Genomic DNA, 22,188 nt, shown 5'->3' on the forward strand with positions numbered 1-22,188 from the left:
AGCTGCTATCGCATACAAAAATAGAGAGAAGTTTGTTTTTGCATAATTTGCAGAAACTTGTTTACATTAATTTGTATAAAATAAAAAAGCATACCTGAAAGTATAGAATGATGGTCCATATTAAGCCTAACACTACTGGAGGACGTCCATCGACTAAATCGGACGAATTTATGTTCACTAATTTAATCTACATAAAAAAAAAAAAACAATAAAAATAATAATAACAATAATATTAATTATTACAGGATTAAATATGTAATATATAATAGATTTCAAATTAATAAACGAACCTTTTTACTTTGCAAAAATTGTAAAGCAGTATTCGCATTACTAAGAAAATGAGGCCTTTTTAAATTACGGCCTTTTTCCACCGGCTAAAAAAAAATTAGGAAAAATTATATTCCTCCTTAGATAATTATTAATTATTTTCAAATGTATATGTATATATAAATATACAATTAATACTTACCAATTTTTCACCAGACAAAACTTCCAATAAAGCGAGTAAACGTGTACCATCTTTCAAATCCTCGATTAGATCGTCAACGCGAAGTGGTGGAATTCGCTACAGTTAATTAAATGTTAATATATATTAATGATAAAAAAAAAAGAATACATTTATTATATTAAATAAATAAACAGGGTGATCTGTAACTAATAGTACAAGCGATAATGGGGTGATTCTACATGAAAAATAAATCTACAAACAATAATAAAAACTTTTATAATAAACATTTTTTGTTTAAGGCTTTGTTTTACAGAAAATCGACTTTAAATTTTCGTAAAGTACGCCGAAAAGTAATAAGGTTTTTTCCGATAAGTCCGCAGGGTCTTTCCGATAAGTCCGTAGGGTCTTTCCATAAAGCTTGTATGTTCCTATGTCCTTTATTCTGAGACACGATCAAGTGCACGCGTACTTTGCGAAAATTCAAAGTCGATTTTCTCGAAAACTAAGCTTTAAACGAAAAATATTTATTCTATATTTTTTAATAATTTTTTTTTTATAATTATCCCCTATTTGCTTGTACTACTAGTTACAGGTCATCCTGTATATTCATTATATTCAGTGAATAATATTATAATAATATAATAAATGTCCTATTTAATTTTATTTTTTTCTAAATAATATTATAATATATTCATTAATTTTTTTTATTGTTTATTAACTTTTTATAACTTATTATTTAAATATTATCATTTGAAACATTTATTCATACATTATTTTATTGTTATAATAATATTATTAAACAAATAACTTAAGGGGACCTTCTACTCTGCAATTAAAAAAAATTTTTTTTTTTTTTTTTTTACATTTTTCGAATGTATATATATGTAGAAATATTGTGTTAAAATTTCAAAAAGATCCGATGTCTCTAACTACATTTTTGGTGCCTGAACGTAACTACCTCGGACCGCTTTCCTGAGCGTTCGGCGCGCACGGACGACTCTTATCTTGTTCAATCCCTTTCTCTTTCAATGTTTATTCAAGCAGTTTTTTTTATTGTAATCTGTATAATCCTTCGTATTGTCAGGTATATTTTTCGGAGGATCAGACATAGAGAAATATATCTTGCCAATGATCAACTACCATTAATGGGCCGATAATAACTGCCGGTAATGGGCCGATAATAAATGCCGGTAATGGGCCGATAATAAATGCCGGTAATGGGCCGATACTAAATATTTGTAATGGGCCGATACTAAATATTTGTAATGGGCCGATACTAAATATTTGTAATGGGCCGATACTAAATATTTGTAATGGGCCGATACTAAATATTTGTAATGGGCCGATACTAAATATTTGTAATGGGCCGATACTAAATGCCGGTAATGGGCCGATACTAAATATTTGTAATGGGCCGATACTAAATGCCGGTAATGGGCCGATACTAAATATTTGTAATGGGCCGATACTAAATATTTGTAATGGGCCGATACTAAATATTTGTAATGGGCCGATACTAAATATTTGTAATGGGCCGATACTAAATATTTGTAATGGGCCGATACTAAATATTTGTAATGGGCCGATACTAAATATTTGTAATGGGCCGATACTAAATGCCGGTAATGGGCCGATACTAAATGCCGGTAATGGGCCGATACTAAATATTTGTAATGGGCCGATACTAAATATTTGTAATGGGCCGATACTAAATATTTGTAATGGGCCGATACTAAATATTTGTAATGGGCCGATACTAAATATTTGTAATGGGCCGATACTAAATATTTGTAATGGGCCGATACTAAATATTTGTAATGGGCCGATACTAAATATTTGTAATGGGCCGATACTAAATATTTGTAATGGGCCGATACTAAATGCCGGTAATGGGCCGATACTAAATATTTGTAATGGGCCGATACTAAATATTTGTAATGGGCCGATACTAAATATTTGTAATGGGCCGATACTAAATATTTGTAATGGGCCGATACTAAATATTTGTAATGGGCCGATACTAAATATTTGTAATGGGCCGATACTAAATATTTGTAATGGGCCGATACTAAATATTTGTAATGGGCCGATACTAAATATTTGTAATGGGCCGATACTAAATATTTGTAATGGGCCGATACTAAATATTTGTAATGGGCCGATACTAAATATTTGTAATGGGCCGATACTAAATATTTGTAATGGGCCGATACTAAATATTTGTAATGGGCCGATACTAAATATTTGTAATGGGCCGATACTAAATATTTGTAATGGGCCGATACTAAATATTTGTAATGGGCCGATACTAAATATTTGTAATGGGCCGATACTAAATATTTGTAATGGGCCGATACTAAATATTTGTAATGGGCCGATACTAAATATTTGTAATGGGCCGATACTAAATATTTGTAATGGGCCGATACTAAATGCCGGTAATGGGCCGATAATAAATGCCGGTAATGGGCCAGTAATAAATGCCGGTAATAGGCCAGTAATAAATGCCGGTAATGGGCCAGTAATAAATGCCGGTAATGGGCCAGTAATAAATGCCGGTAATGGGCCAGTAATAAATGCCGGTAATGGGCCAGTAATAAATGCCGGTAATGGGCCAGTAATAAATGCCGGTAATGGGCCAGTAATAAATGCCGGTAATGGGCCAGTAATAAATGCCGGTAATGGGCCGATAATAAATGCCGGTAATGGGCCGATAATATATTTTAATTTTTACTATTTATTTTTAGTCAAAAACAATAAAAAAAGGTCAAATTTACGTTTTTTTGTAATTTGTCCACCATTTTTTTATTTATTAATAAAATTTTTATATAAAACTGTCACTTTGTAGCTGAAGTCATACAGAATATAAAACCATTTTACTTTTATGTTTCAGGTAAGCCATTCTCAAGTTCTGATGGAGCTACCAAAGCACTAAAGTTTTAAGGTGTTTTTTTATACTACTGTTTTTGCAATAAAAAATTAATTAAAATGAAAAAATAAAAATTCACTTATATAGTTTAAGACTCAATTTAACAAACCCAACAACTTTTAGATCGATATCTTTTATAGTTTTCTTGGAAAAAATTCGCGAAAATAGCCTTTTTTTTAGGTGCTCAGAGTAGAAGGTCCCCTTAAGTATTATAAATTATATAATTAAAAAATTATTAAATTATATATATATATATATATATATATATTATTTATATTATTGTCATATTATAATAATGTATGAATAAATGTATTATATATTTCATTTATCAGATTATTAAAATATTATTTCAATAATAAAAAAAGAAAGTGTGATCAATATTCTATTTATAGAAATGAAAAAGAAACGTGAAAATAGTATAACGAGTAAGTTTTATCAAAGTAACTTTGACTATATAACTATCATGTGTAGTTTCAAATGAACTTCGAACTCTCATCTTGTTTAATTTTAATAGCAAGTTTCTAAGTTCAGCATTAGACATAGTAAAGTGGTATCGTGCACAAGTCCAAGTATTATAATAACCGACAGGTTAAGTTTTCAAATATACGAGAGAGTGGTAAACACACACACACACATACACACATAAGTATGAAAACTTTTTGAGGGGTTATTATCCAAAATTTAGCAAATTTTAACAAAAAAGTTTCTTTTTCATTATTATTATTATTATTAATATTATTACTTAATATATTTAACAATCTAATAACATTTTATTATTAAGTGTAATTAATAATATCATTTATGGGACCTTGTTTACTTGTTTAAATAAATATTTATATGTAGAATATATAAATATATGTAATATAAAAATAAAAAACATATAAAAAATATATTATACAATATATATATATATATATATATATTTAATAATGATAATAAATAATATGTGTGTAATAATTATATCAAATTTGTTTACCTTTGACAGGTAAGAATTGATCCAATTAACAAATGTCTTCTTTTGTACGCGTTCTTGTTCATCTGTAAACAAACATTAGTATTTTTTTTTCATTATTTACAATAATATAATTTTAAATATAATTAATGTAAATTATCTGCATTTCTATTGACACCTTTTTTTTTGATGAGATAGACAAAAAAACAAGGGAGAAAAATAATAAAAATTTCGTTTAAAGTGATTACGTCATACAATACTGACGGAACAAATTACGACAGACACGCTTTTTATTTTTAAATATGCCGTCATGTTTTGTCACCTTCGCATAGAAGTTGCTTTCACGCCAATGTACTTATTAAACATATACACTTTTTTATTATTATTCCTTAACTAAATAAAATATTTCTAATAATATAAATTAACACGTTTAATGCGTTGAACACGTTTTGAATTAAACGTAGACTAATAATGAAATTTGTTCATTGATTTTCTATCAATATTCTACGCCTTACTTATTTATTTATCTGTTTCAAAGTGATGCAAAAAAAAAAAAAAGAAAGAAAATTTATTCATTGGTTAGATAACAATATCACGATGATTTCATCCAGATTTATTTATACAAAAAAATCTTGATAGTTCGATAAAACGTAATTCCCAATTGCATAAACATCAATGATAATTTATAATATCAAATATAATGTTTAAGACAATGAATAATTAATGAGAATTTTATATGATATAGATTTGTAAAAAAAAAAAAATAGAAAATTGAAAATTAACCCAACTTATATGCAACCCATTTTACACGTACGTATATTAACTAATTATTTTTTATTATTATTTTGTAGTTATTTTTTAAAATATTCTTATTACAGTGCACACGATAACGTTTTATATTTTTGTTGACGTTTAAGAAGAAAAAAAAGAAAAATTATTCAAAATATTATTTAATTAAATATTAAATAACTATTATATATATATATATATAAAATATTGTTAATTAAATCAGTAAAGTATTAAATGGTATATTGACATATATAAATAATACTATAAATAAATGAATTACTATAATATATATGACGAGTTTTCTCATAGAATTCTATAAATGAAAGTTATGTAAAAATGTTTACATTATGTAAACGTTTTTATTATGTAAACGTTTACATCAATTTGTTTATACGTAATGGTGAATCTTTAAAATGGAAGTTACCATTTATTCAAGTTACAAGTTACGATTTATTTATCTCATTTATTATTTTTTTATTATTTTCCAATTAATATATATATATATATATATAATATAATATAAAATTAGTCACGTAAAATATTTCGTATAAATTGTCATTAAAAATTGTCGATACAAGTTTTTTTGGGGGAAAATTAAATAAATCACAAACGTCGGGTCTGTAACCTCTTTTACAATTTCTAATCATTGATAGTCACGCATAGATACACACGGTATAACATAGTATATTAGAAACTATCGTAAATTTCTATTTTATTTTTTTTTATTTTCAAATGAAATGTGTTAACTAAGAATGATCAGTAGCTTTATAACGTCATTATATTTTCTTCCATGCAATTATTATCTCATTATCTTGTTTATGAATACTTATTAGTCGTATTTAATGATATTACCTTCTTTAAAACGTAAATTATATTATTTTTAATTATATAAACGCAATAATGTTAGTAATCGAACATGCCACATTTAAAAAAAAAAAGACATTTTAGTATTTCAATTTTGGTTGTGCAATAAAAAAAAATTAAAAAATTAAAAATAAAAGTACAAATCTGTTAACTGCATAATGGATTGTTTTTTTGTTTTCTTTTTTATTAAATTTAATTTGGAAATATATATATATATAATAATAATAATAATTATTATTATTATTATAAATGAATAAAGTACAAAAAAAATATCTAAAATAAGTTAACCACAAGTTAAACACAAATTAACCAGTAGTTAACCACAAGTTAACCAAAAATTAACCTAAGATTAACCAGTTGTTAACCACAAGTTAACCACAGATTAACCAGTTGTTAACCACAAGTTAACCACAAGTTAACCACAGATTAACCACAAGTTAACCACTAATAGTTTTCAATTCCTAAATTTCTAATTACAATGTCAGGTTCGTACTAATTGTTTTTTGGGCCCCAATTTTTAATCACGAGTTAGATTACTTCTTATAAAAGGACAACAGAGGGAGAGGGTTAAGTGGTGGGAATGGGGGAGGGTTGTAATCGATATCGTGTCACTTTTATGCCTTGTACTTTTAAAGATTTGTATTATTTCTTTAGTAAGGAAATGTGCAAGGTACAACTTCTCAATCGATTTAATTTTAGATCCTTTAAAGGATATTCGTGATTTTAAGCTTGCGTGACGATACTGAATAGAACAGGATATTTCGTGCTCTTGTGCTACTACACTCGAACAGTAACGAAAAAAAGAAAAAAGAAAAAAATAATACGTGGAGGCCACAAAATGTTTAGAAAAAGATGAGATGGGCTTGTTGTTAGTTGAAATTATTTTACCTAAAATGTTCCTGTTCCTAATTTCTGTGGCTATGAACAACACAATCGGAAATAATTAAAACGTCGTAAAAAAAAAAAAAAGAATACTTTCTGACATTTCATTTCGCATAAAATACCTTTAAACATTTTTGTTTTGTTTTTTTTTTTTATAAAAAATAAATTCGAGACATTAATATTGTCTATTTTAATTATTTTATAATGAAACTAGATTGATTTATCTATCGCTTGCAATCAGATATATAGAAACTATGAACTTTGAAACCAATTTTTAAAACATTTCTTCTTAGAAATCATATATAATTAATAATTTAGTAATATTCAGTATAATACTTTGATTATATTTCACAAACTATGCTTTGTATATGATTGACCTAAAAAAAACAGATATTATCATTTAAATTTTCATCTATAATAATAGTAGTATAATAGTAGTATTGTAAATTATCAACTTGTTTCAAAATGAACGGATATTAATATAAAATAATATAAAAATCTAATTATAGAAATCATTTTAGAATTCTTCGAATCAATTAATAAATAATATAATATTTTATATTAATTCTTTTTATTATATTTCACAATTATGAGATTTCTGTATGTTTTTTTTATGATTGACCTAAAAAAAACAGAATAATAGTAGTATAATAGTAGTATTGTAAATTATCAACTTGTTTCAAAATGAACAGATATTAATATAAAATAATATAAAAATCTAATTATAGAAATCATTTTAGAATTCTTCCAATCAATTAATAAATAATATAATATTCTATATTAATTCTTTTTATTATATTTCACAATTATGAGATTTCTGTATGTTTTGTACGGTTGATCTAAAAAAACATATATCTATCAACAAAATTCTAAGGACATTCTTTAACTGATCTTTCTACTCTTTCTCTCTCAATTATAAAAAAAAAAAAAAAGAAAAAGAAAAGAAAACAAAGTGTAAGATCATTTTAACTAAAGTAATCTATAAATAATACAAATAACATAATACAATAATACGAACGATTTTATTTCAATTAACTACCTGTCACAATTGTATTCATTATTGTAATTATTATAATTATTAAATCATATCGGTCTTAACTAAAGACATTATTCGACAATTGTATTCGATAATTGACATTTTACAAACTGCAAGACATGACAGGATCGCATGTTATGTGTGTAAATTTACTGTAAAAGGATTCACATGTATGTTTACTAACGAACTGTAGAAATTACAGTGCATGCAAATGCACGAAGGTATAATTATGTATATTCAATTTCATGTAAAACTACATTTACATAAATATATATATATATATAATTAATATTTTATAATATTTATAATAATATTTTATATAATTAATAAATTATAATATCGTAATACTTATATAATTATTACAAAATTGCAACGAAATATTCACGATCTAATATGAAACAAATATTATTTAAATGAAAAATAAAAATAAAAAAAAAACGAGATAATATACAATAATAAAAACAATATTGTAATAAATATAATATGTAATAAAATATCTATTAAATATAATATATAATAAACTAGGGGTGTCCCACAATCAGTCCGATACACACGTCTTTAAGTCAACGAATTACCTTTTATCGCCATCTGTTAGAATCTTATCGAACTAACAGAGATAATCATGACTCTTTGTTAATAAACAAATAATTCGCGATTAATAAAATAATATTGCGATTATAAATTGAGATATAAACGATCCTATCTTTCAAGTTGGATAAAACTGCATACAGTTTGCAAAATTTGATTAAAATCGGTTCAATAGTTAAGGAGTCCATTGCGGACAAACAACGTGACACGTAATTTATATATATATTAAAATATATAATAAAAATAAAGACACTTATAATTCTGAATGAAATGATGCAAATAAAATATTTAAAAAAAAATTAAAAAAAAAATAAAATAAAAAACATGGCGTTAATTTAAAATTCAATTTTCATTATGGACACTTGTAATTCTCAATAAAATGATGCAAATAAAAAAAAAAACATAAAAAATTAATTTAAAATTCATTTCTATTAATTCTATTTTTTAAATTTAGTTTCAACATTTGAAATTCATGTTATGGATGTAAATGCATTGATCGTTATATTAAAAAAAAAATTAAAAAAAAATAAAATAAAATAAAAAACATCGCGTTAATTTAAAATTCAATTTTCATTATGGACACTTGTAATTCTCAATAAAATGATGCAAATAAAAAAAAAAACATAAAAAATTCATTTAAAATTCATTTCTATTAATTCTATTTTTTAAATTTAGTTTCAACCTTTGTAATTCATGCTATAGATATAAATGCATTGATCATTATCTTTTGATCTATATAATAATAATAATAATCCTTTTGAAATATTTTATTACCAAGAAATTCTAAATATAATAACAACATATCACTATAATGATAATAATAATGTTGTGTAGAACCTTTAATCAAAAAATCGACAATTTTCTATTACATTTAGTTAAAAATAAATATAATAGAATAAAAAAAATTTGATCTAACATTGTATATTCAGTATGTATATGTATTTTCTTTTGGAAAATGAATGTATGTCCAGTTATATACAATATCATACATACAAGAGAAGGACACTCTTCACAAAAGTTTATCGATCGACCCAATTGGACCGTCAACTTAACTGATAAACGACTTTTTACTTTTTTTTTCTTTACAGACTACAATCAAACCTTTTAAACATTCGCGTTCGTATTATTCGTTTAATAATAATAATAGTTTATTCACAAAAGAGATAATAAGCAAATCAACAATCACTGTGATTACATATTTGTCAAACTGGTAAAAGAAATCAAATCGAATCGAATCGAATCAAACAAAATACAATACAAAATTAAAATGGGATTAAAATTTATATAAATTGTTTGTTTTTTTTTTTTAAATAAAAGTCAATTCGAATAAAATAAAATATAATACCAATGAAAATAAAAGGTAATTCAAATTTGTTTTTATTATATTGTTATATTATATTAATTTAATTTTATTATATTAATTCTATTATTATTATTATTATTATTATTAATTGGCATTAGAAACTCAAAAGTTCATTACCATAAATACTAAATACAAAACAACTAAATAAAAAAAAAACAAATCCAAAACCATAAAACCATATTGTGTACTAATTATTTATATTATTATAAAATATATATAATTTATTTATATAAATAATTATAATATATTAATATAGTATATTATATTATTTTTTTAAATATTTAATAACATATTTTATATTATATTATATTATTTTATTACAATATTTACATTATATATATATATATATATATATGTTGTTAATACTATATTAATTAGTTTTTATAAACGAACTAAATTATTAAACGATTTCTTTTCTATTTTTTTTTTAAATCAAATAAAAAAAATTAAAGATCTAATTAAACGTTTACTAATTAAAATAAGAAAAGTTTTATTTCAGAAACTATATTATTATACTTTTTCCATTTACAAACTATCAACAACTATACTTACTACTATATAATTTTATCTAATTTCTACTTTTTACTTTTTTTTTCTTCTTCTTCTTCTTTAAGAAGATCATTATGAGAATAGTTACGAAAAGATCATTCATTACTTAAATAGATCTTTCTCTTTTGGTAAGTAATGTCATTTGTGTTATGTTGTGTTGGATGGATCACACATTTGGTAAAAGAATTATCCGAGCACGATTCGACCAAGAAGATAGGAAAGGAGATAGCCTTGAACTGACGTTGCTCGCTTACGTCACCGTTTTAACCATTAGCGGCGTTACCACACATTGAAGAAGGTGGTGGAGAAAGAGGAGGAAAAGAACGAGGAGATTTATACAGTAAGTCTGTCTGTCTACTTGTTTGTCTGTCTGTCTGTCTGTCTGTCTGTCTGTTTGTCTGTCTGTTTGTCTGTCTGCTTGTCTGTCTGCTTGTCTACTATGTGTGTATCTTAAATTGACCACAAACGTGTGTAGGATTGAATTTGTAAACAATCTAGTAAAAAAATTATCATTCAGATACCAACCACGTGTCTTATTTAACAGTTTGACACTTTATTACACGTGTTATTATTATTTTAACAACGTACGATTGGTTACTTCATTAAATGCAATTATTATTCTAAATTGATGGTTTAAAAATAAAAAGAAAAAGAAAAAGAAAGGTAAATAACGTGTTTATGTGTGTATGTATGTATGTTAAGGTGAAAGATTGAAATTGGATAATGTCAAGATTCACATGGTATATGTATATATGTATATTTTACCTGTTTCGAAGGTCGAAGTTATAAATTATGCATTGATGAATGACAAAATAAAAAAGAATAACATGAAAGATGAGAGTTGGTATAAATAAAAAATTACGTAAGGTTATTGTTACGCGTGTAATCTTAGATTTGATACGATCGTAACGTTATCAAAGATAATTTATTCGTGATAAACAAAAATTGCGTATATTCTAAGTGGTACCCTGACAAAAATGACAAATACAAATATACATATTAATATATATATATATATATGTGTATATTAATCAATGAAAGAGAATTTGTGTATTACCCAATAAAACTTTAATAATAATTTCCTAATAATAAAACCAAACGAATAAAAACCTTCGATATGAAACAGATCATTAAAAAAAGGACATGTAACTAAAATAGAAAGATTTTTTTACCAATAAGGACTCGAATCTATATATATATATATATACATATATAGATATATATCACCATTTGCTAGCCTTGTAATCAATGCGAGCTTGCACATTCTTACGACACATTTTCTACGTTCTGAAATACACAGAACGTTCCCATGATTTAATGAAAAAGAAAGAAAGAAAGATTGATTTATAACTGATAAATTAAATTAAATATAAAAAAAAAAACATTATATACTCATGAAAAAATGGTAAAAAGGATTCGCAAAACGTAAATTCACCTACGTTCGAAGTTAATCCTTGACCATTACACCCACGTGTAAAGTATGCATATTGAGATGTAAAAAAAAAAAAAAAAGGAATAAGAGAAAACGTTTCAGCATGAAATGAAAGTAAAGAAAAAATGGCAAAAGGGGATAAAAGGGACGACAAAGGACAAATAAGATACCTTTGATCTGTGCTATATGCGCATCGTATTGGCTCCTGCTGCTACGTAGGTGTTCCATTTTAGCAGCAACATTCTGGAAACTTTGATTACGATATTCGGCGTACCAAACTGACGGTGATTTACTATCGTCAGATGAAAAATGTTGTTGAATTGAATTGCTGCCTCTTCTATGAAATACATTTTCTTCCGATGGAAATTTCGTAATTGATGTTACCGAGCTTGATTTACTACCACCACTATAATGACTTTGTGCACCATGACTGTGACTCTGATATGCCGAATCTTCTAGGGCGTGTTCCTCACTCGGTGTTCTACTCATTTCCGTCATTTGTATTGGATCACCAGTTGAAATATTAGGATCATCATTTGTTACAATTGGTGATATTATTTCTCTGCTACTTTTTTTCACAACTACCTTCTCAAATTTCACGATTTTAGCACCGTTAAGATCGCATTCTTCAACGAGTCTTTCGAAACTTTCCTCAAACGAAGAATCGCTGGCCCTTGATGATGGTCTAGGTGGATAATTCGAACGAAAGGTACGAGTACTACGTGAACATGATGATGAATCAACCTCGTCAATAGGTTCATCAATACTCGTTGGTGAACCTCGACCAATACCACCAACACCTCCACCACCACCACTAGCACTACTACCACCACCGGTCCATACTTGTTCAAAAAGTTCACCCTATCTCTAAGTCTACCGCCACGTGGTGTTCTAGGACTATCCTGACGACTACCAGGATTACTACCTTCATCCCTAGTAGGTGTTGATCTTTGCGACATTATTATTATTATTATTATGATTCGTGATCTTTATATTACTCGATTATATTATACTCCATCAAATTTCATTGAAAAATTTGACGAAGATTTTTTTTTTTTTACAAACGCCAATTATCACAACCTGTTTATTCCTCATCGAATTTACAATCTCTCTCTCTCTCTGCCTCAAAGTTGTTCTTTTCACAAAGGTAAAAAACCAATTGAGTAGACACCTGTTTTAACCGGTGTACCACACCCCACACGTTATTATGCAGACAAGGATAACAGATAAAAAATGAGTCTAACAGACAAAGAAAAGTAAGTATTCTTCACGGGCCGGTTGACACCGCACCCTTCTCGACTACGACACCACCTCGTACAGTTGTCCTCATCGATAGCAGGGTCAGCTGCTGCTACTGCTGCTGCTGTTGTTATTGCTGCTTATGTTAACTGTTAGACTGGTGTTTGTTAACACATGAAACCAACCCGGCTCAGTTTTGTGTCTTCACTTAAATAATATGTCTCTCTGGTTAAATTGTACACACATACACACAAGTTCAGCTTATATGTACTCTCTGGAGATGGCACGTAAACCTATGTAAATGTTGCGCGTGCGTGTCTGAGTTTATGGAATGTATGTTGAATATATATATATATGTATATATATATGAAGGAACGTACTATGTGCCTGCGCACGACGAACGTCGGTTCGATACTGGAGGCCACATTCGTTCGTCGAACGATGTTAAAGGCTTCCACCTCGTTTGTGAGGTCCCACCGTTTGCGTTCTCCGTTACTAACACTACTATAAAACACAACTACGATGATGAGGAGGAGTAGGAGGAGATAGGAGGAGGAGCAGGAGGATGACGACGACGACGACGACGACAACAACGTCTGCAATTGCAATTGCAATGATAACGATTGAAATGAACGATTAATAATAAATATGATCAATAAGGATAATAGGGACAATAATAAATGCAATGACGATGAATTAGGATTATTAACGAGTTGAGTATTCGTATTAAATGTAAACTTTACGACGACGACGACGACGACAACAGCGTCGGCGTCGGAACCGGCATTTCCCCTTCCTTTCAAAACCCACCCACTCCCACCCTTTTACGTTTCCTACATGAAACCTTCTCGATCAATCCTTTTATCCTTACGTTTTCTATCTCTCTCTTTCTTTCTTTCTTTCTTTCTACTATTATTCTTAGTTATTTGGTTTTTGTATTTTTTTTCTTTCGATTTCATTAACACCCTAAATTAATTATTTTATGGTTAACCAAAAGTTTGTGTATAATTTTAATATTGTATAATTGTTTTAGAATTACATATAATTTTTTATCATTAATATTTTCTAAATGATTAATTAAATATTTATTTAATTATATAATAATAATAATAATAATAATAATTTTATTATTATTATTTTTATTAATTAATTAAATATTTATTAAATTTCTAATAAATTTTAGAGAAAAAAAAACAATCTATTATGCAGTTTATATTTATGTAACACAATAAAACGCATGTATGAATTTTTTATTTCACCCTAATTAATTATTTACGTAATTAAAACGTGTTACAAACTAAGATACACACACATATATATATATATATTTTTTTTTATTTAAACGTACGATTTATCATAGTTTTTGTTATCAAACTAGTTTTATATCATTTCGATAAACAACCAGTAATATATAACTTATTATACTAATCGTGTAAACAAAAATAATAATAATAATAATAATAATAATAATAATAATAATAATAATAATAATAATAATAATCGGTTACGATCGTAACTTGATGGCAATGAGAATTTTAATTCGCGAATGAAACTCTACTTGTTTTTTCAACTTGTTGTTGTTTCTTTTTTTTACTTCCTACCCGAATTATCATAATTTATCTATAAACAAGATAAATACATATAGTATGTAATAAAACATATATATATATATATATATATATATATATATATATTCTTAGATATACTTGACGAACACGACCATTTCATATCGATGATGATTGGACTCGATTACTGTGTTCTTTTATTATTATTTTTTGATTACTTTTTTTTTTACTTTTGTACCACTCTTATCATTGGTACTTAAAGTGTCAAACGTTTAAATTATTACTTCACTTCGTATCAAGATAAGCAATGCAATAATAATATTTTTATTTTAAATTAAAAACACATTGTTAGGATTACTTAAACAAAAAAAATAAAAAAAGAATTTTCCAATCGATTATTTTACAAATTTACTTTTTATGCATCTAAAAATTTGTAATGCAATAAGAAAATTTTTATTTCAAATTAAAAACCCATTGTTAGGATTACTTAAACAAAACAAAATAAAAAAAGAATTTTCCAATCGATTATTTTACAAATTTACTTTTTATGCATCTAAAAATTAGTAATGCAATAAGAAAATTTTTATTTCAAATTAAAAACACATTGTTTGGATTACTTTAAAAAAAAAAATAAAAAAAATATCATGTGGGCAGATCACACGTGTTAGAAGTGAAACCTTCGAAAAACTAAGTTTCGAGAGAAAGAGACGACTGCAGAATATCAGGAGTAGGATAATTGTTGGGTTTATTTGTTATAATATTATTATTATATTACTGTTATCACATTCAAAAATTATTAAACGTTTTATTAAAAACATATATAAATAGATAACATATTACACAGCAAGCAAGTTCTCAATTCAAAAAAATGAGACGAGTTGATTCTGGTACCTAAAAAATGCATGGTAACTAAACACCTCTGTTAGTGTAGTAAACACCTCTGTAGTAAGGATTTTTCCGAAAAGTAGGGAGGTTTTTTCCGAAAAGTAGTGAGAAAGGAAAGACCCTACGGAAAGACCCTAAGGACTTATCGGAAAGACCCTACGGACTTATCGGAAAGACCCTATGGACTTATCGGAAAGACCCTACGGACTTATCGGAAAGACCCTACGGACTTTTCGGAAAGACCCTACGGACTTATCGGAAAGACCCTACGGACTTTTCGGAAAGAACCTACGGACTTATCGGAAACACCCTATGGACTTATCGGAAAGAACCTACGGACTTATCGGAAAGAACCTACGGACTTATCGGATAAGACCTCACTACTTTTCGGAAAAAACCTCACTACTTTTCGGAAAAAACCTCTCTAATTTTTGGAAAGAACCGCGGTAAAAGTACTTTCCGATAAGTCCGTAGGGTCTTTCCGATAAGTCCGTAGGGTCTTTCCGATAAGTCCGTAGGGTCTTTCCGATAAGTCCGTAGGGTCTTTCCGATAAGTCCGTAGGGTCTTTCCGATAAGTCCGTAGGGTCTTTCCGATAAGTCCGTAGGGTGTGGTTAATTAGGCCTCGTAGAAGAGTCTCGTAAACAAGCCTCTTTTAAATGCCTCGTAGAAGAGTCTCGTAAACAAGCCTCTTTTAAATGCCTCGTAATCGAGTTTCTTGTATTTATAAACTTTTCTATTTTATAGTATAAATTTTTCTAAATACGCAAACATTATAATTAAAAAACATGTCTTTGTATATTTATAAAAAAAGTATTCTACAATGTTGTCTAATTCTTTTTCTCTCATGTAGCTTATAATCAATTTTTTTTTTGTAAAATTTTGCAGACAATACAATTATTTTAATCTATATATTTCATAATCATTAATAAGAATATTATTTATGAAATAAATAATTTAATAATAATTTCTGAATAAAATAGAAACATTTTTAAATAGAAAAGAAATGACACGTTTGGTAAAAAAGACATACCACGCACCTTCTTTGTTTATGTCGACCGTCGGTTCGTTTGAACCTTATACTTTCGTCGCATACCTACGTGCTTATCTCTGTTTATTCTTTTACCCTTCTATCGCTCCTACCTACAAATATTTCGAGTATCGCAAGAATATGTGTGTTTACGCTTTGTAGTATGCAGTCGCACTCAAACACACACATATACAACCAGGAACGATAACTACGAAGCATAGCATAAAGAGGAGACCGAGAATAGGAAAAACTGGATAGCTATATTCCATCTCATTCCCTCTCAGTCTAAATCCTATGTTTGTCTCTTTTTCTCTTATTATTTAGTATGGGAACCGTTTCATAACTTCGTTACATAGCTCCGTTTCCGTTTATTTACTTTTCAGATCACTCCCATTCTAAAGAAGTTTTCACTTCAAAAGAAAATGAATTTTCCAATCGATTATTTTACACAAATTTATTTTTTTTACATACCTACAAATTTAAATATTGTCTTCTTTAAATAATCGTACGAGATTCGATTATATTTTTCATGATTAAAAAAATAACAAACAAAAAAAATAAAATAACAGATAAATGAAAATTTTCTAAAAATACGAAACGTCTTCTTATTGTTAGCAAAATGCAAAATTTGAAATGACGTTTGAGCAACAAGTGGTGATAAATTGGTTTCACGATAGTTACGTATGAGTTTGATTATGTTCTATCATAAGGATGTCGAATTGCTTAGAGAAATGCAATTTTAAACTTTTAAACTTCAATCAGGATCATTGAAACACGCACACACACACACACAAATGATTAGAATAAAATTATTATTAAATAATACGTTCACCTTGTAATTGTTGTATGGTTGCTTGATATTCAGCAAGTTTTTCATCAACATAATCTTGACTTTGACTTGCAATAATTTCTGCAGTACTAGGACCACTTGATTCTTCATCAACCGGTGTATGATCCAATGGTACACCGATGTATTCGTAATCACCAGATCTGTAAGGTGCTATCAAATATTCCGGTGGTCCACAGGGTACTGGTGATGTTGTATCACTTCCAATTGGACTCTAAATAAATTACAAAATAATATTTTATTTATTTAATTAAACATTCATTCTTAACACTATGACGTTCTCCTATCGTGACTCCATTCGTGGTACCATTCGGAAAAAAATCTAGATTAGACGTGCGGACGGCATAATGTTAATAATGAAATATAAACTTGATAAATTTTCATTACAGTATCATCTGACTAACTAACAAACAATATGATAGCATGTTGCTATACGTAAATCGATACCAAATGTCAAGATAAAGCAAACTGTATATTTGAAGAACTAACGATATGATAGCGTGAAAACTACTAACACTGAATATAACAATTATTATTATTATTATTATTAATTGGCATTAGAAACTCGAAAGTTCATTGCCGCAAATACGCAAATAAACCCATCAGTGTTCCCCGTCCCTGAGCTCGACTCCATTCATTCGCGGTCTTCGTAGCTCATTTCTTTAAGATCCCCAAATAATATTGTCCTCCCATTTATGTCTCGGTCTATCTAGTGGTCTTTTCCCGTTCGATCCACCCCTATGCACGTCACTTCACCTGCCCATCTTAATCGGCGTGATTTTACGACGTTAATGATGTCCGGTTTTGTTGTACGATCGGTGTACTTCTACGGTATGGGGTTTTCTCCATTACGCCCGTTTCCTCCTCATCGCGTTTTGCACCGAACATTTTACGAAACAACTTTATTTTCTAAACCCTAAATTTCTTTTTTGTCCCGTAACGTAAGTGACACCACGTTTCCCTACCATAAAGGACCTACCGGTAAGATGATTGTCCTGTATATCCTAATTTTCAAGCGCCTAAACAGCCTAGTCAAACTTCGTCTGATTTATGATCGATACCGAATATAACAATTAGTTAATTATTGATACTTACATTGCTAACCTGTACAGGTATAAACGGTCTAGGTGATTGATTTCCTTGAACAATAGAAGATGGCCAACGTGGTCTTGGGCATTGAATATAACTATGAGTTGGATATCCAAAAACTGGTGACATACCAGGTGAAATTGGCATTCCAATTGGTACAGGACTCATTGAATGGACTACACCAGGATATGAATGTGGTGACATTGGACGAGTATGATGGATAGGTGTTGGTGGTCTCCGAGAAGAGGAGGGCGAATATACCGAAGGTGGTTTGAACATGTTAGACGATGGTGTGGGTGTGTTTGGTCCACTTGGCGTATTATTTCTACCTGAGGAACTGCCTGGGGGAGGTCCATGACCTCCTCCTGGCGGTCTAGACGGGTGCTGTGACATTACGTTTAACTATTTCGAAATGTTTTGCACCTCCTCTTGATTTCTATCATCACTGAAAAATAATAACAATAATAAATTCCAATTCTACGAAGATAAAACGTTGAATTACTTAAAAAATCATTTTTTTTTTTATCAAATAAAATGATTTAACAATTGAATCAATTTTCTATTTAAATTCAATATTAAAATGATCTAAGGATTAATTGAATAATTGTGTATGACTATATATATATATATATATATATATATATATATATATATATATATATATATATATATATATATGTGTGTAGAATGATTTGTGTACTTATTATACGTTCTAATTGTAAAAGAAACCAATCGACCAAGCTCTCGGTCGCATAGTGACAGTGAGATGAGTAGATCTGGATGGCTCCAGGCCAAAAGTATCTTGAAATAGGTGCCTACATCATTATCGTCTACCTTTATGGATTCTAATATATATATATATTAATATGAAATCAGAATGTCATGTCATCAAATATATACGTATGATATAGATTAGATTAATTTAGATAATTTTCTATCGATAAAGCAAGGTCATTGTCATGAATTTATATTGCAATCAATTACTTAACAAAACCTGAATCAAAAATTTAATATTAATTATTTAACTTATTTTTCTATAATCTAAAAAAAAAAATAAATATTCTTGTTGACAAAGTGTACTCTGATTTCAAATTAAATGTATTTTACAATTAGATATGATTTAGATGAAAATTTCTGCACTTCAGATTTAAATTTAAAATAGAGTTCATTGATACCAAAAGGTTTGGCACCTGGAAGTTGAATGACATATACGCGTAAAAAAAATGAGTTCATTCACATTAAGTTAGATAATTATATAGTACTCATAATTATTATCATAATAATTAAGTTAGTACTCATTGAAAAAAAAAAAAAAAAAACATAAAAAACATTTGTAAAAAGGAACTTATTATCTTAAAAGTATAAAGTTACAAAAAACGAATCACATTATACATGTGTGTGTGTATTATAACATTTATAAATAGATCCTATTTTTTTTTCTTTGTACAACGCGGAACAAATACATATTATCTTATATACGGTGCATAAAAATGAAAAGCCCTCTTAACTATCATTGAATTATTTAACAATATCTTGAAAAGTATTGAATAAGAGGAAAACCTTAAGGTTCCCTGTTGGATACCGAGTGTAGGCCGACTAAATATAGTGGCATTTCTATTTTTAAGTGCTGCGACGGTTATACACACGCGTGTCCGACAAACCACCACCAGGTATATTCACGATGAGTGCATCAGATATTTTAGAAAGTGACAGACACACATATTAGCACCCGTAATCGTCTGTCCTTCCTTCTCTTCCTTCCTTCCTTTCTTCCAGTCACATCTTTAGAGACACGTGTGTACACGTGTGCAATTTTTTTACTCCCCTCTCTCCCTCTCTCTCTATCTCTCTGTATCTCTCATGCTGTCATTATTCTCGGTATCAGTATTAATTTCCACGGAATATATTACGTTTCTTCAAAAACGTTCTCCAGTTCTGAAGATAGTCAGTCAGTCGGTTCTGAGTACTACCCACCATGATTATGACCATGACCCATTAAACCAATGACGCAAATAAATATAATGGAATGGTTAGACCTTTTGCAAAATTTATATCACAATATTATTCCAATTAATAATCAAATTAATTATCCGACTCATTTATTATAATTCCTACAAAATACACCTTTGTATTTTTTGGTTCTACACTATATATATATATATATATAAAAAAAAAAAAAAAAAAAATTTGAAAATAATTTCGCGAATTGTATACAACGTTATTTATTTAAATCTAAATATTAAATATTTAGGTCATAATTATGATTTATATAATTTAAAAATCATTTTTCAATGTATATGTATATACACGTTTTACTGTTATCGTTTTCATTGTCCTCAACTTTAGCAAATATCAATAGAATTAGATTACGTTGTAAGAAACATTGAATGAAAAATGAATTGTTCGATTTTTAGATGGATTATTCGATGGAAGAGACATAAAACGGCGTAGTACCAGTCTCTGGATCCTGGACCTCAGATGCTGAGTCCAAAAATAAAATCTCTGCCGAATTGGTGATCAGAAATAGTACAGTTCGGAACGGATGTCGTTGACAGAGGTTGCTCACATTGGCCCAGCAATGGGCAAGTTATTGGAGCTGATCCATCGACTAACATTCACCCACGTGAATCACAATGATGTTGCAAACATGTTTTTATAGTTATTTTGTTATTCGCTAACAGACGATCTAATTAAAAATATCTAACATTTTGTATATGTATATATATATTCAAATAGCAATAAAATGTGTAATATCTATTTAAAGTAATATCTATATCAAATGATTATTATTTTATCATAGAAATTTATTCTCAACTAAATCATAAACATAAATGTGTAATATTTATTTAAAATAGAATCTTTGATGATATTTCCATATCTATGATTATTTTATCATAAAACAAAACTTATTTAACAAAACAATTAAATTTATAGATCTACCAATGGTAAAGATCTACCAAATACTCACCGAACAAATCCTCGAAGTAAACGTGGTCGGTGTGTAATCTCAACGATGAAATTAAACAAATGTTCCGTTCAAATAAATTCACACGAAGAAAACTGGGGAAGGAAGAAAAAAAAAAACGAAATTCCTATAACGCACTTTTTTTCTTTTACTGATGATACAATTTTTAATCCGATGTTACTCCTCTTCCTTTTGATTTTACAATTTACAGATAATAATGTGATCAATCTATCCTGAGGGAAGAGTGAGTGGGTGGGTGGGTGGGTGGAGGGGGTGCAGCAAAAAAATATAACTTTGTCTTTACACCAAAACTTCGTCGAATAAATTTTTCAAATATAAAAATGATGAAAAAGAACAGAACAAAAAAAATGGGGGTAAAGTAAACTCGTATCGCGACGAATATTATATTAAAAAAAAAAAGAAAAAAAATAGGAAAAAAACCAACCGAAGTGTTTTATATCGTAAGGATAACCGAATCGTCTACCTCTAGTCCGTGACCAAGTTCATGAAGAGACTGTCTTGTTCAACATCCGCGTCATTGGTCCACGGTGGGCGCCGCGACGCTTGCCGGCGCTTTTATATTTAACTTTGGCATCATTCGACGTACGATTTAACAGCAGCACCCGTTCGTTTCCTTTGCTTTACCCCCTTCATCCACACACTCTTTACTTTTTCTTATACATTTCTCTTTCTTTTTCTTTCTTATACACACATATATGTATATGTATATGTATATA

At 28.3% G+C, this 22,188-nt stretch overlaps 2 protein-coding genes and 1 long non-coding RNA gene across 3 annotated transcripts in view; 1 reads left to right on the forward strand and 2 right to left on the reverse strand.

The window, feature by feature from the left end:
* The window catches only part of LOC149033763 (muscle-specific protein 300 kDa-like), a 28,635-nt gene extending 14,579 nt beyond the window's left edge, over nucleotides 1-14,056 (reverse strand). Inside the window, 6 exon segments of the mRNA XM_089173356.1 lie at nucleotides 95-187; nucleotides 291-374; nucleotides 470-565; nucleotides 4,354-4,415; nucleotides 12,003-12,686; nucleotides 12,689-14,056. Of these exon segments, the coding sequence (XP_089029482.1) occupies nucleotides 95-187; nucleotides 291-374; nucleotides 470-565; nucleotides 4,354-4,415; nucleotides 12,003-12,686; nucleotides 12,689-12,791 (1,122 nt within the window). The 5' untranslated portion in view covers nucleotides 12,792-14,056.
* On the forward strand, nucleotides 10,409-21,249 carry LOC149033764 (uncharacterized). Its single transcript, XR_016177142.1, has 2 exons — nucleotides 10,409-10,740; nucleotides 20,901-21,249. It is a non-coding gene; the product is annotated as an uncharacterized LOC149033764 (long non-coding RNA).
* On the reverse strand, nucleotides 16,341-21,594 carry LOC149033765 (uncharacterized). Its single transcript, XM_089173997.1, has 3 exons — nucleotides 21,455-21,594; nucleotides 18,493-18,931; nucleotides 16,341-17,611 (listed from the first exon to the last, which is right to left on the reverse strand). The coding sequence occupies exons 2-3, from the start codon at nucleotides 18,877-18,879 to the stop codon at nucleotides 17,366-17,368; spliced, it is 633 nt and encodes a 210-aa protein (XP_089030123.1). The 5' UTR covers nucleotides 18,880-18,931; nucleotides 21,455-21,594; the 3' UTR covers nucleotides 16,341-17,365.
* Nucleotides 21,595-22,188: the final 594 nt, after the last annotated feature.

Source organism: Polistes dominula, unplaced genomic scaffold, assembly GCF_049000335.1.
Source record: "Polistes dominula isolate Pdom_NZ unplaced genomic scaffold, Pdom_raw_medaka contig_29, whole genome shotgun sequence".
Classification (NCBI taxonomy): domain Eukaryota; kingdom Metazoa; phylum Arthropoda; class Insecta; order Hymenoptera; family Vespidae; genus Polistes; species Polistes dominula.